Here is a 14,527-nt window from a genome sequence, read left to right on the forward strand (position 1 = left end):
TTGCTTTCTCTATTGTAGGTCTTTAGATGTCATGTATTAGGGTGTGGACATTTAGTTTGTATTGGCCCCAAACCAAAATTTGCTGCCACTGAAAAAGTCCTACATTTATTTTCTATCTTAAAAATTGCGGTAAAATATACATTAAATTTACCATTTTAACCATTAAAAAAAAAAAAGTCCTACATTTTGGGTAATCTTCAGATATACCTACTTCTTTGTTGAAATGGGATTCTTAACATTTGATCTTGAATAATTAATAGCTGTGTCTCCTTAGTGTCTGAAGTGTTTTCCAAGTAATATATATGGTATGATAGAATGAATACCCAGGTATTATTACTTTGTTTTAGAATGAGTTTTTATACTTTTACATCATGGTTATTAAAATTGTCAGGGAGATCAACATTGTAAAATGATAATTAATGAAAAAATTATTCATTGTACTTGAAGTAAAAGAGAAAATTCTATTAATTTGGAGTTACATATTTAGTGTAAATATTTTACCTAATATTTCATACTGATCTTCAGAGTGTATCATTTTGAAATAATTATCATGTCTTATATGTATTCCAGGTCACCATATCATCAGCCAACCTCTTACAGGCCAAGATTATTGCTGTCTGGAGAAAGAGGCTCAGGTCAAACTTCTCACCTTGCTCCAGCACTTTTGCACACTCTAGAAAAATTCTCTGTGCACAGACTAGATCTCCCAGCACTTTATTCAGTTAGTGCCAAAACACCTGAAGAATCATGTGCACAGGTAGGTTTGTACCATATCAGAGTACTTCCAACTTTCTTAATTGTTTATATCTCTATATCTCAGTAGTGTTTATAAAGTCTTTTCAAAGAACAGTAATGCGAATATTAACTTTTTGTTGGTTACTCATTAGCATTCTAATATTAAGGCCAGGGATCCTTTTGATGTATAACATGTTTAAAAGTGAGCTTATTGTTTTCCCCATATTTCATTCTTTTTTGAAATTTTAATATCCTGTTTCTTATATTAAAGTTTTATTAAGCATTATAGAAAGGAAGCTTCTTTTGCCTTCTTCTGACCCTCTTTTCAACACTGTGGTTTCAGAGTCTTTCTAGATTTCAGTGTGTACTTAGAGCCTTACTGTATGTAGTTGGGGAAAATTAACACAGAAAAATGATAGCAGAAATATATATATTTCTATCAGTAGTCAAGTGTGTGTGATATTTGACTTTTAACTACTTTGTACTGGTTTGTGAAGTGCAGAGTTCTAGTGGGGTGTTCGTGTAACTATGAATTTATTATAATTGTATCATGTTGGAACAAGTTAGGGGAATGCCACTTTCAACTCTGATATTTAGCCTACTTTTAGAGATTACATGACCAGAGTAGTAACACTTAAGAGCATTGTGCATAATTATGTTGTGTTTTTGAGTACATTTTATAACTATTTAATACATACACATATACTACCTAATTGAAAACCATTCTGTATCTTGTAGAAAGAAAACATATATATATATGTGTATATATTTCATGGTCCACAGCATTGATTTCATTTCTCTTGATTTCATTTCATTGATTTCATTTCAGTTGTCTGGGTATCAGCATCCTAGCATCATTCACTACTTAGAAAGCTCTATTTAAAAGTTTTTTTCCCCCCAAAACCCATGGCTTAAATAAAAACTATATACAAATAATTTGCTACAAATTTTGTACATTTAACTCACCCTGGCTGGGAGTGTTTTCCAATAATGTTGATTTATATGTTCATATTTTTCCTTTTTAGTGAGACAAAATTATTGCAGTTTGTATGCAAGTTAAGAGAATTACCCAGTACCATTAAAAATAAATCCAGCGGAGAGAGAATCTAAACAGACACTAAGTGTGGAAGGAGAAATTGAGTATCAAAAAGCACTAAATCCAGATAGTTTCATGGGTGAATTCTTTTAATCTTAAAGGATAAGATCATTTTGATGCTAAACTGAAATACAGAGGAAAACAGACTAATTTCACTTAGGCAATGGTGGTAAAGTAAATATTACAAATGGATTCTAGTAGCACATCAGAAGTGTAATATGCCATTATTAAGGCATGCAAAATTGATTCAGTTAGACATTGAGAGATAAAAATATTGGAACAGACATTGAAGTTATAAATATTTGCCTGTGATATGATTGTATATTTGGAGACTTTTTAGGACTTACTGAAAAATTCTTAGGGACAATAAGAGAATTCTGCAAGGTGGACACCTTTCAAAGTTAATATTATAAACTAAGTAGTTTTCTTTTATACACCCAGTAACAAGTTAGAAATTTAATGGAAAAAATGGTCCTAATTAAAATAGCAACTAATTTTACCTAGAAATTAAATAATTAATTTGCAGTGTCTAAAAGAAGAAAAAACAAAAAACACCTTGTTTTTAATTACTATAGTTCAAAGTATGGATTCAAGTCAAATTGCAAATTGATTAAAATATTAGCTACTTGGCTTATTGGTTGTGGCCTTGGACAAATTGCTTAACTTCTTTGAGACTTAATTTTCTTATCTATGAAACAAAGGTAATGATACCGCATAAGGTGGTTGTGACTACTAAAATCAGTTCATCCAATAGGTTTGGTATATAGTAAGTACCCTGTAGCCCTTAACTGTCATTATATTTATCACTGCTACTGCAGCTTCCTTACACAGCTGAGGGCTGGTAAGACTCAAAATTGGAAAGCTGTGAGTTCTTTTCTAAATTAATGTATAAATTAAGTTCAGGCTCAAGTATAATATTCCCAAAATTTAAGAGGAAAAGTTACAAAAAAGTGCTTTGCGTTTCTTCTAAAATGAATTCTTCAGAAAATGAATATGAGCATAGCAAGGAGAGTTCTGGAGGAAAAAGTATAATGAAAGGAGCTCTACCAGATTTTTAAAGGTGTTACAGAATGTAGTAATAAAGAATATGTAACGGTCCAGAGAATTAACCCTTAGGCCTACATAGAATGAGAATTTAGTATCTGATGATGATTAGCATATGATGATGGTAAATGATGATGATGATGACGATGACATTTGATATCATACAACAGATGGATTATTTAATAAATGGTCTTAGAAAACTGACTCAATGAGGGGAAAAAGAAAAAAACAAAACTGAATTTCTACTTTTTATTGTAGCCCCAACATAAATTCTGCATTGTTAATGGAAATGTAAAAGGGGAAATCACAAGGTCAATATGTTTATTATCTTGAGTATGAGAAAGTAGTCTCTAAGCAGTGAACACAGCCAGAAAACATAAAGATATGAACAAATTTGACTTTATAAAATTTTTAATTATACATGGCAGAAATAATTGTTTTTGTAAAATTAATAGACACAACCTGGCGAAAAAGTATGTGTGTGACACACATGTCCAGGATAAGTTTCTGAAATATACAAAAATATGTTAAAATCAGTAAGAAGAAAGAATGACACCCTAATATAAAAATTGGCGAAATAGCATGCCATTTATAGGAAGAAAACAATAGAAAAAGCAACCAATAAAAGTTTGAAAAGATTCTTAGCCTTACAGCTGAAGAAAATGCAAATTAAAGCAACACGAATTTAAAAAAATTAAAAAGAAAAGAAAAGAAGGGGCACCTGGGTGGCTCAGTCGGTTGAGCGTCCGACTTTGGCTCAGGTCATAATCTCACAGTCTGTGAGTTTGAGCCCCACGTCGGGCTCTGTGCTGACAGATCGGAGCCTGGAGCCTGCTTTGGATTCTGTGTCTCCCTCTCTCTCTGCCCCTCCCCTGCTCATGCTCTGTCTCTTTCTGTCTCAAAAAGAAATAAAAACATTTTAAAAAAATTTTTAAAAAAGGCAACACGATACTATTTTGAAGCAACTGTCTGGTTTGTAAAAAAAAAAAAAAATAAAAAGCTTGATGATGCCTGATGATTTTAGAGTCATTGACACCATTTAAAAAAATTTTGAGAACATATTCCTTTTGTTCCAGGAATTTTACGTTAAGGAATTTTTCCTAAAGATGTATTAGATCTAATAGTCACTGCTGAATGTACAAGGACATTTATCACAGCATTGTATGGAATTCCCAAACTAAATAAGACCAACAAACTAAATGTCCTTTAATGATGGATGGGCTGTGATAAATTATGGTATATCCTTACATATTATGAGGTCATTAACAAGAATGAGGTAAATTTACATAAGGCTGATATGGAGAGATGAAGGAGATATTTGTGAAAAAAGCAAGTCATAAATTGGTCTATTAAAATAGAATCTTTGTGTAAAAAATCTTAAAAATGTATATTCATGCTTTTATATATAAATCGTGTGCAAGAATATCCTAAAAAACTGTTAATAATCATTGCTTTGGCTTTGGGGAAGGAATTTAGAGAATTGGGAAATGAATAAAACTTTTTCATTTTAGGTTACACTCTGCTGTACAGTTTAGATTTCTTTTTTTGACATGTGTATTTGACAGTATGGAGCAAACTGAAGAAAATCACTCTGAAAGAGGAACATTTTCAAAGTGAGACGGTATTCTGTGTATAGCTGTTCTTTATGGCTAATACATGTATATACATGTTCATAAATCCATTATTGAGTATTAGGTGAGGAGATACTTAGGATCCATTTTAGTAAATCATATGTTGGTATTACTGAGATCCTAGGATATTTTTTTTTGTATTCTACTGGGCATCATTGGGCCAAATTTGAATTCTAACTGTATACTTTTTGGTCTCTTACTCAGTTCCTGGCTTTTACTTTTTTGTTGTGTTCTTGGAGAGGGTGGAGAGAGATGTCCCTTGGCAGCGTAAAGGAAGAAAAACTTAATATTTATTGTTTTGGTTGTATTACACTGCATTTAGTACATCAAGAAGTCTTCTGTTCCTTGCTTTTGCCTACAAGATTGTGGGTTAGAAGTAATGCTTATTCTTGAGTGACCACACCTGGGTGTCTAGTCCGCTCAGGACTGAGAATTTTGTAGCTATGGTAGCTGAAGCTCGGACTTCTGAACATTGGCCAGAGACCAGATAAACTGTCTTGATTAATCCCTGATTATTTGTATCTTAAGTGCATTTTTAAAGTTATTTTAAATCGTAAGTATATTACTGTTGCTCCCCCAGATTTATTTATTAAATGTTTATTTTTTATTAATTTTTTTTTTACATTTATTCATCTTTTGAGAGATAGAGACAGTACGAGTGGGGGAAGGTCCGAGAGAGAGGGAGCCACAGAATCCAAAGCAAGCTCCAGGCTCTCATCTGTCAGCACAGAGCCCAACGCGGGGCTTGAACTCACAGTGAGATCTTGACCTGAGCTAAAGTTGGATACTTAACTGACTGAGCCACCCAGGCGCCCCAAATGTTTATTTTTATTTTAGAGGAAGAGAGAAAGAGAGAGGGGGAGGGAGCAAGGGGGGGGGGGGAGAGAGCAAGAAGGACAAGGATCCAAAGCAGGATTCTGTGCTGACAGCACAGAGCCCGACGTGGGGCTCAAACCTACAAACCCATGAGATCATGACCTGAGCTGAAATTGGATGCTTAACCAACTGGGCCACCCAGGTGCCCCCTAAAAAATTATTTAAAAGGAGACTATTATGTAATAAAACTGAGGAATTTTTTCTTTCCTTTTTTTATTTTAAGTTTATTTATTTATTTTGAGAGAGAGTGAGAGCAAGCATGTACACGAGTTGGGGAGGGGCAGAAAGAGGGGGCAGAGAAAATCCCTAGCAGACTTCTCACTGTCAGTGCAGAGCCCCGATGTGGGGCTCAAACCCACAAACTGTGAGATTGTGACCTGAACCGAAATCCAGAGTCTGACACTTAACTGACTGAGCCACCAAGGCACCCCAAGAGTTTTTTCTTAATTTGTGGATCTGTAACTGGGTAGAAGAAGGCATAAAAGTCCTAGGTAAGAGAGCATACTAGTCAGGTGCTAAAATGTTGGAAAGAGGTGGTGGGTATTAAGTAGGGTGGACAATTCTTATGATGAGCACTGGGTGTTGTGTGTAAGTGATGAACCACTGAATTCTGCTCCTGAAACCAATATTGCACAGTATGTTAACTAAAATTTAAATAAAAATTTGAAGAAAAAACAAAAATAAAAATGCTGGAAAGAATAAAAGCCTCTTCTTTCTATTCCTCTGTTCTGTATTCCCTTTCTTTTGCCTTACTTCTCTTGAGAGCTAGTCTTCCTATAGGCAGGATTTTCTCAAAATAGATGTGGTTTCGTCTGTGGCATATTATTCTTCTGTGTTTTTCTCTTTTCCCTAGTCTCTAAGATACTTAATATAAATTAAATTGGATTATTTAATAGTGTGACACAAACATGAAAAGTAATCTTAAAGGAAAGAAGTCTTCAATTACTTTTAAAGGGCTGTATTTATATATATGATAAGATGGGAAAGGGGAAGAGCCCAGTTTATAGTTCTTTATACATTTTTAATTGTCTTTTCTTTAAAACATATCCACATACAAGCATATATATATATATATATATATATATATATATATATATATATATTAATCCTTCTTTTCTCCTTCATATTGTCTCAGCTGATGATGAATATTACAAAGTGTGTGAAAATGGTAGAGGAATTCGTGTTTACTATAGGGTTTTGTCATTGTTTCTTAAGATTTAGTGGCTATAAGCCTCTTCTGGGAGTGCTTATTAAAATTTCTTATTCCCTGGCTCTACACCCAGGAATTCTGATTCTTTAAATTTGGGGTGAGCCCCAGGAATATGTGCTTTAAACCTGAATCCAGGTGTTACTATTCTAGGTCTTTAGAGATCAGTCACACTTGGAGATTTAGTACTTTGGGTGATAACTGGACACTAGACATTTATTACTGAAAACAATTGCCAGAATTCATAAAGTGGTTTTGTCTGTCTGTGTGTATGTCTGTATCTATCTATCTGTCTGCCTGTCTATGTATGTATGTATGTATGTATCTATCTATCTATCTATCTATCTATCTATCTATCTATCTTACTGAGTATTTTATAGTCTCTCAAAAGCTCTGGAAGGAGAATGGAAAAGCCTGGGATAGCCTGGAAGATTTATGGTTGTTGAGTAAAATTCGCAAGTAGTTACTGAGACCTAAAACAAAGCTGGAGATGTTAGTAACTGTAGTAAAAGACTTATCTGTATTAACACTCTAGAAAACCAAAGAACAGATATGATTCCCTTTTTCTGACATCTTCAAATGTATTATTTATATTATTTCTACTGTTGATTTAGGAAATCAGAATTGATAAGTGTATTTTCTTTTTCATTAATGATTGATAAATTTATATATTGTGTGCCACAAGCTTTGGAGTTTGGATATTATACGTTGTTACAAATAATTTGGTCAATAAGGTCTTTTCTTTTTTTTTTTTTTCCTTTGGCGAAAATTACAGTATTTTTCTTTTCCCAGAAAGAAATTGTATTTGGAAATGTTCAAGGAAAATCCTTTTTGGTTAAGTAGCAGGAAGGAATTAACATACTTACCTATGTGTATTCTTTGGATGCTCTTGTGTTTATGCATAAGGGTTTCTGGATTTCTCCATAGCATTCTGTGTATACTTTGGGTACTCTTGGTTTGTGCACATGGGTTTCTGTGTTTTACCATAGCAACAACCTTTTTTTTTTCTTAAGTTGTAAAAAAGTTAAATTATCCTGGTCCAGAGTTTGTCATATCACATTTACTGAAATTCTTAAAACTTTTAGGCAATGAAAATAACGGAGAAAGAATTTGGGTGACTTAATTTTCATAAAATGTTGCTTTATATTACAATCATCGATCAGAAAGTCTAGTATAGTTATGTTTTATAATAGGCTGATTTGTATGCTTAAAGAAATTCAGCACTTTATTTCTTGCATCCTGATCCTAGATGTTGCCTCCTTTTCACAGAGATGCTCGATAAATCTTAGGTGAATAGAATATAAATGGAGTAAAGTGATGGATATGACATGAAGTTATTAGTATTGCAGATATATTATTAATATTTATGATAGTATGGTCTAAGGAATTAAATACTTATTTTAATAGTGCATATTAATAGTACTTTTTAATTTTTATAAAAATCAAGAATATTTTAGCCCCCAAGATTTTTCTTTTCTCTCTTTTACAATGTTAGCACATTCCTAGTACTACAACCTGACCAAGACAAATTCTGGAAGTTTATTGATGACAGAATTGTTTCTCTCTTTCTTATAGAGCTTCTTTTAGGAAAGTGAAAGCTGCGCTGGCATGAGCTTTCTGCTTCATTTACATTTGTGTTTAAAATTACTCCAGTTTTCAGTTTCTCAAAAAAATGGCTTGTTATGGGCTGTATAGACTTAATTTTTAAAATACAGTAAAATTTCATGCACCACATACTTTAATTTGCTGGCTAAAATACTGACTTGAAAGTTTAGCTTTTGAGATGATAAGAACTTTTATAAATATAGGTTCAGTTTATATAATTAGTGCTGCTTTGTGTGGATACTTTTAACTTCAGTGGCCTGATTTTTTTCTTTCATATCTTTAATATTCATAGGAAGTAGTTTGTACTTTTTTTTTTTTTTTTTTTTTAATAAACCTTTAAAACAGTTACACAAGGGACCATGATGTCTGGGGCAAGAAGAAGCCAGAAGGAAGTAAAATATATTGTTTAAAGAATCAAAATGAACAGTTCACATACACTGGTGTTTGTTCATTTTATTTGTGCAAGAGTGCTGGTCATGTCAGAGGTGTTTTGAACGGTTGGTTCAGTAATTTGGCCTACTGTCTTTTTTTCTCTATAACAGTTTTTCTGTTTTCTACTACACCTTGCACATCCACCAATCCAAGACACCCTATAGGTGAGTATTTTTCTAGTTATCAAATGGCATCACTTGTTCCCAAGACAGTTGCCGCTTCACTAAAACTAGGCTTTATTTTTCTACTCTGAATCTGGTTAATTGATTTCAGGGAGTGTATGTTATTCCACAACTTTAAAAGTTACCAGCAAACTGCTGAAGAGCTACTTTTACATTATGGAAAAATCACGATATGATTAAACTTTTTTTCTGAATTTTAAAATACTGTTTTTAGACCATTCTTTTTGAATTTTCATTACAAAAACTGGAGAATTAGAATTAGAACCAGGTTGGCTATATATTTAAAGAAATTATGAAAGTTTAAATGTTCTGAGATCACATGGAGTAAGGAATTAAAAATAAAACTTGTTTTAGTAGTGATTTTAAATTTTTCTAGAAATTACAGATATTTTTCCTGTAAAGGCTTAGGAAAAAAATTCTGAAAATAGCCCCTGGCTATTAATATTGCATGTAGTCAGATTAATTGTAAAATTAGGTAATTATACATTCATGGATAAGCCTGAATTATCCATTATTTTTCTATATTTGTCTTAGAATTTTTTCTTTCTTGTTTTCCCCCTTTAGGTTTTCAGATATAATTTTTTAAAATTTCACTGATAAAGATACTTTCCTAAAGTCTTTAGAGATAAGATCAATAGAATATCCTGTTCATTCTGTTGTTTTGGGGAGAATTGAATGAAAAGAGGAAAGAAATAGAAAAAAAAAACAAAACAACAACCCTCAACTCTTTCAGAGCTGGTGATGCTTATGTTTCTAGTTCAGCCTTGCAAATGAGTTAAAACACCTATAGTCCTGCATTATTTAATTTCTGGCTCTATAAAGTTTTTATCACTTAACCTTCTGTTGCTTTGCCCTTACTCTTTGATACTTATTAGCAACTAGATGTTCTCAACAACTATTTCTAGAAAACCTAACCTACAAGTACTAGAATGAGAGGCTACATTTTGTTTTTTTTAAAGGCATGTTTTCTCATCTCTCCTTGGGCATGTGGTAAACTTGCATGGCTGAATTAGGTGATTAGTTTTGTGAGGTTTCTCAGTAAGTTTTATAAGCTCATTAGTGTTTTTCATGTAATCACCATTCTCTCCCTGCTGACTCTCCCTAGTTTTACTAGCACAGAGTGGGAATTGGAAAGACAAAAGGCATCGGTTATTGTCCTCCACATACCATCCCTGATTTGGGTGGCATGTAGCAATTTTTTTCTTTTTGGGGGGGGTGGAAATTAAATGCCTCACTTGCCTTTGTGCTCCTGTGTGGTTCCTTCCTTTTGCCAATATTTATGCTTGTTTTTCTCTTATGAATCTTCTACAAGAACTTTGGAAAACAATAATCCTTGGATTTTCAAGATCCAGGATAAGAGGGTGCGTGTTTGCAGAAAAGGTCAAAATTTGAGAGTCCTGGAGTTGTACTGTACAACTGTTCTGGATTGGTGGATATGCAAATATTAAAGGAAGGGAAGGAGCAAATATTACTTTTGATGTGAGTGATCATAACATCTACATTTCCAATTTGGGGGAAATTTTTTATTTGAGCATCTTCCATCTGGTTTATTAAATTGGCAATACATTTTATTTTACACAGAATGTTTAAAGCTTTATAAAATGTAGCATTTGAAAAACTCATGCAAGTGATAGGCTTATTCATTAAAGAAAAATAATCATTTTGATTCTCAGGAACATTTCTAATAATCCTAATCATTTTAAATACTAGATCATTATTTCTCGATCTTGCACATTATACAGGTTAATTGAAACATGTTTAAAGGGAAGTAGTAGAGAATTTTAGAAATGGAATTCTGAAATAAATTGAAGGAAGATTTTTACATTTATTCTTTCATTTGTTAGAAGTATTGAAGAGATGCCATATCATCCCACAAGAATTTGTTGATGGGCCATTGAGCTATTGTTGACATCTATGTAAAGGGCAATACTTCTGCTTGGCAACTTACTAATAGCCAACCCGGTCCTTATTGGCATGTGTTGGCAGAGTGTGACTGAAGCTATGGTTAGGATTCTTTTTTAACACCTGAGGAAACTTTATTTTGTATTTTCTGACGATGGGAGTGTCTCAGAGCTTTTTGCTAATTTATTTATTGCTCTTTAGTGATGTGAGGGTATTTTGTGACTGCTCTATGGAGGATTGAATTAAGGTGACAGGAGGTAAACAAGTGGTTCAGTAGGTAGTTCATAATCTTAAGCTCTAGGGTGATGCATCGTGGTGAAAATATTTAATCCATATATTTAGTGATTTTAGGGAATGTGCACAAACACGGAAACTATGTCTTTTCTTCTTTGTGCTTACTGATCTCGTTCTGACGTGGGTGACATGTTGGTGCATGTTTATCTCTTTATTTGCAGCATATTTTATAATGGTGTTTTGCTTTGTTATCTTTACATGATAGATAAGTGGAACAATTTGATACCTTTTATATTATTAATAAGTACTGAATAGAAATAATAAAATGGCAAAAAAAAAAAACCCTTCTTTTTTTAGGTGGAGCAAGGGTAGATAGAAGCTATATGTGAGGCTTATGCATCACATCTTGAACAGCTTAAATATTTGAGCTGAGAATAATTACAGTCACAGGCCTGACACATTTCATGTATTTGGGGGTTACTAAGTAAACTTTAGAATAGTATCAATTTGAACATTCTTTTCAGTTTGAATTTTTAATGCCAGTTCTTTCCTTAATTAGATTTTTCGTGAAGCTCGAAGAACAGTACCTAGTATTGTTTACATGCCTCACATTGGTGACTGGTGGGAAGCTGTCAGTGAAACTGTGAGAGCAACTTTTCTGACATTGCTACAAGATATACCATCATTTTCACCTATATTTTTATTGTCTACCTCTGAAACCATGTACAGTGAACTGCCTGAAGAGGTAAGTGATTAAATATTTATCTTACTGTTTTAAAATAGTTGATCTTGTAAATTGTACACATTTAAATTTATTTAATAAATTTACTTATTTAACAAAATAAATACTGTTTAGGTTCATGCCTTGTTATACCACTTGTTAGCACTGTGACTTAAGCAAGTTAGCTAATGATTGAAGTTTCAGTTTCTTTTTTGATATAACAGTGATAAATTTGTCACTGTTGCTGTGAAGACTGAGATAAATCATGTTTGTCCCAGAGCCCGACATATGTGTGGTATGTACTCAGAAGGCCTAGGCTCTATCACAGTCAATTCCATTACAATTAGCCTTCTCGTCCTTACCGTCTGGTAGATAATTTGGTGGGATTTGACCTTTCAGGTGGTAGCATCATGGTAATTTGACTATTACTACTAGTGTGCATATTTTTAAAATCTGATATGTAGTTTTTGAGTTCAAAGCCGACTCATATTTAATATATTAGAATCAAAGGTAAAATCACATTTGTTTCAGAAAAAAATAGTAGTCAACTCATGTGAATAAAATTGATATTTAAAAAATTGTGTTTTTAACACCCTGTGCTTACTAGGTCTTGAAATTATCACCTTTAGAAATGCTTAGAAATATTTTGCCCAGGTGACACAGTTTATAGAAAAGATTTTGCATGTTTTAAATGCTCTAATGTAAATCTTGATTATGCAGAATTTTATGATTAAGATATCTGTTAACTGATATCTTCTGTTTAGCACTTGTTAGCTGTCTTGTTAAAGTTGACTTGTACACGTACTGATTTTTGTAAGAAAAGTATATTAAATGTAGTATAATTCATTTTTGGTTATTCATAATCTGATATTAGTTAAGACCATTAATTATAATTTTTTTTTTTTTTTGTCATGGGGCCAATAAAGTTGACTAGAATGCTATATGTAGTAAGAGTCAGAAAACCCAACTTGTACTGACTTACTCTACAAGTCTTTTGATTTTGGGTAAATATTTGGACCCAGAATAGCCTCAGTTTCCTCATCTATAAAATGTGGATGGTAAGAGGCTTGTTGGTGTGACATAGTATATGTGAACTTATTTTGGAAACCAGAGTTATAAAATATTTGGTATTATGAAGTAGGAATGTACTTGAAATTGATTTAAATGGATTAAACCTAGACATAACCTAGGAGCCACTTTTAAAAATTAGATCCTCACTGTCAAGTAGTTTTATTATAATTTTATGAGAGAGGAAGATAATTGGGGCGCTTGGGTGGCTCAGTTGGTTAAGGGTCGGACTTTGGCTCAGGTCATGATCTTGTAACTCATGAGTTCAAACCCTGGGTCAGGCTGTGTGTGCAGCCTGGAGCCTGGAGCCTGCTTCAGATTCTTTGTCTCCCTCTCTCTCTGCCTCTCCCTTGCTTGTGTTCTGTCTCTTTCTCTCTCAAAAATGAATAAATATTTTTAGGAAAAAAAAAAGAAAATTTGGGTAATTAAGGTTTCTGGTTAGGAATATATAATTAACTGATGTTTTCCTTACATTGTTTGAAAAATTTGTAAATAAAAGTATTATGAACCCAGTTTCTTGATATAGCAATTTTGCCTACTCCTGTTGTCTATTCACATGCTATTTTACTGTTGGTTGTTGGTTTTTTGTTTGTTTTTTTTAAGTTTAGTATATAGTGATTTCTACACCCATTGTGGGGCTCGAACTCATTACCCTGAGATCAAGAGTTGCGTGCTCGTTAACTGAGCCAGCCAGGTATCCGTCCCGCTGTTGGTAGTTTTTTTAAGGCTAACATTAGATCATACAAATCTGCTGTGTTGTTATATTGTCATATTTTTAATGGATCCAATTATTCATTATTTGTGTGCCAGTAACCTTAATTAGTAGCTAAAATATTAGAGATTTACTAGCGTTGAATCATGAAATGTCAGTTCTTTTTCCTCCCTTTGTTTTCTGTATTCTTTACTCTTACTAATCAAGTAGCTACTAAATCTGTCATCACATTTGTGGGGTGAAGGTTATGAAAATTCTCTTGGATTACTCATTACATAACATGTTTTATGCATACTGTTCTTAGGAAATCCTTCTCTGCCTCCAAGCCTTTCATTTATTTATTTATTTATTTATTTATTAAGGTTTATTTATTTATTTTGAGAGAGAGAGAGAGAGAGAGAGAGAGAGAGAGAGAGAGTGAGCATGAGCAGGGGAGGGACAGAGAGAGAGAGGGAGAGAGAATCCCAAGCAGCTTCTGCACGGTCTACATGGACCCCGATGCAGGGCTCGAACTCACAAACCATGAGATCATGACCTGAGCCAAAACCAAGAGTTGGACGTTTAACCAACTGAGCCACGCAGGTACCCCCAAGCCTTTCATTTAAATTTCAGCTTTACCATTAGAATTCTTGCTTTGTTTAGGTCACAAACTGAGATAGTAGTGAATAATACTTAGCACATATTGATAAATATTTGGGGAATGAATGAAAAACATGGAGAGTTGCACAGTAAGTAACTGTAGGTTAGCAAAGTGCCAGATCTATAGAAGAGATGAAGTAGATAGAAAACTAAGTGATTCTAAAAGAAAGAAACGGCCAATTACTAGAGTCCATTTAAGACAGTACAGTAGATAATTTTTTTTAATGATTTTGTTTTTTTAAAGTAATCTCTGCACCCAACGTGGGGCTCGAACTTACAACCCCAAGATCAGGAGTCGCATGCTCTACAGACTGAGCCAGCCAGGTGCTCCAATACAGTGGATAATTTAAAATAAAAGTGAAATGTAAATTTTAACCTATCAAGTAGGCAAATATAAAAAACAGTTAAATCTCTCCAGGGCAGTCCAGGTAATAGACTTAAAT

The 14,527-nt window shown here is 33.3% G+C and overlaps 1 protein-coding gene across 3 annotated transcripts in view; it reads left to right on the forward strand.

Annotated features, from left to right (window-relative positions):
* Positions 1 to 14,527, forward strand: part of ATAD2B (ATPase family AAA domain containing 2B) — a 191,093-nt gene that overhangs the window by 106,318 nt on the left and 70,248 nt on the right. For all 3 annotated transcript variants that reach the window (XM_047069264.1, XM_047069262.1, XM_047069263.1), the window contains exons 18-19: positions 571 to 757; positions 11,504 to 11,689. In XM_047069264.1, the coding sequence (XP_046925220.1) occupies positions 571 to 757; positions 11,504 to 11,689 (373 nt within the window). The remainder of the gene's footprint in view (positions 1 to 570; positions 758 to 11,503; positions 11,690 to 14,527) is intronic.

The sequence above is a fragment of the Lynx rufus genome, unplaced genomic scaffold (genome assembly GCF_022079265.1).
Source record: "Lynx rufus isolate CCGP_SWC_20201006 ecotype Redwood Valley unplaced genomic scaffold, mLynRuf1.p SCAF_8, whole genome shotgun sequence".
Lineage (NCBI taxonomy): Eukaryota > Metazoa > Chordata > Mammalia > Carnivora > Felidae > Lynx > Lynx rufus.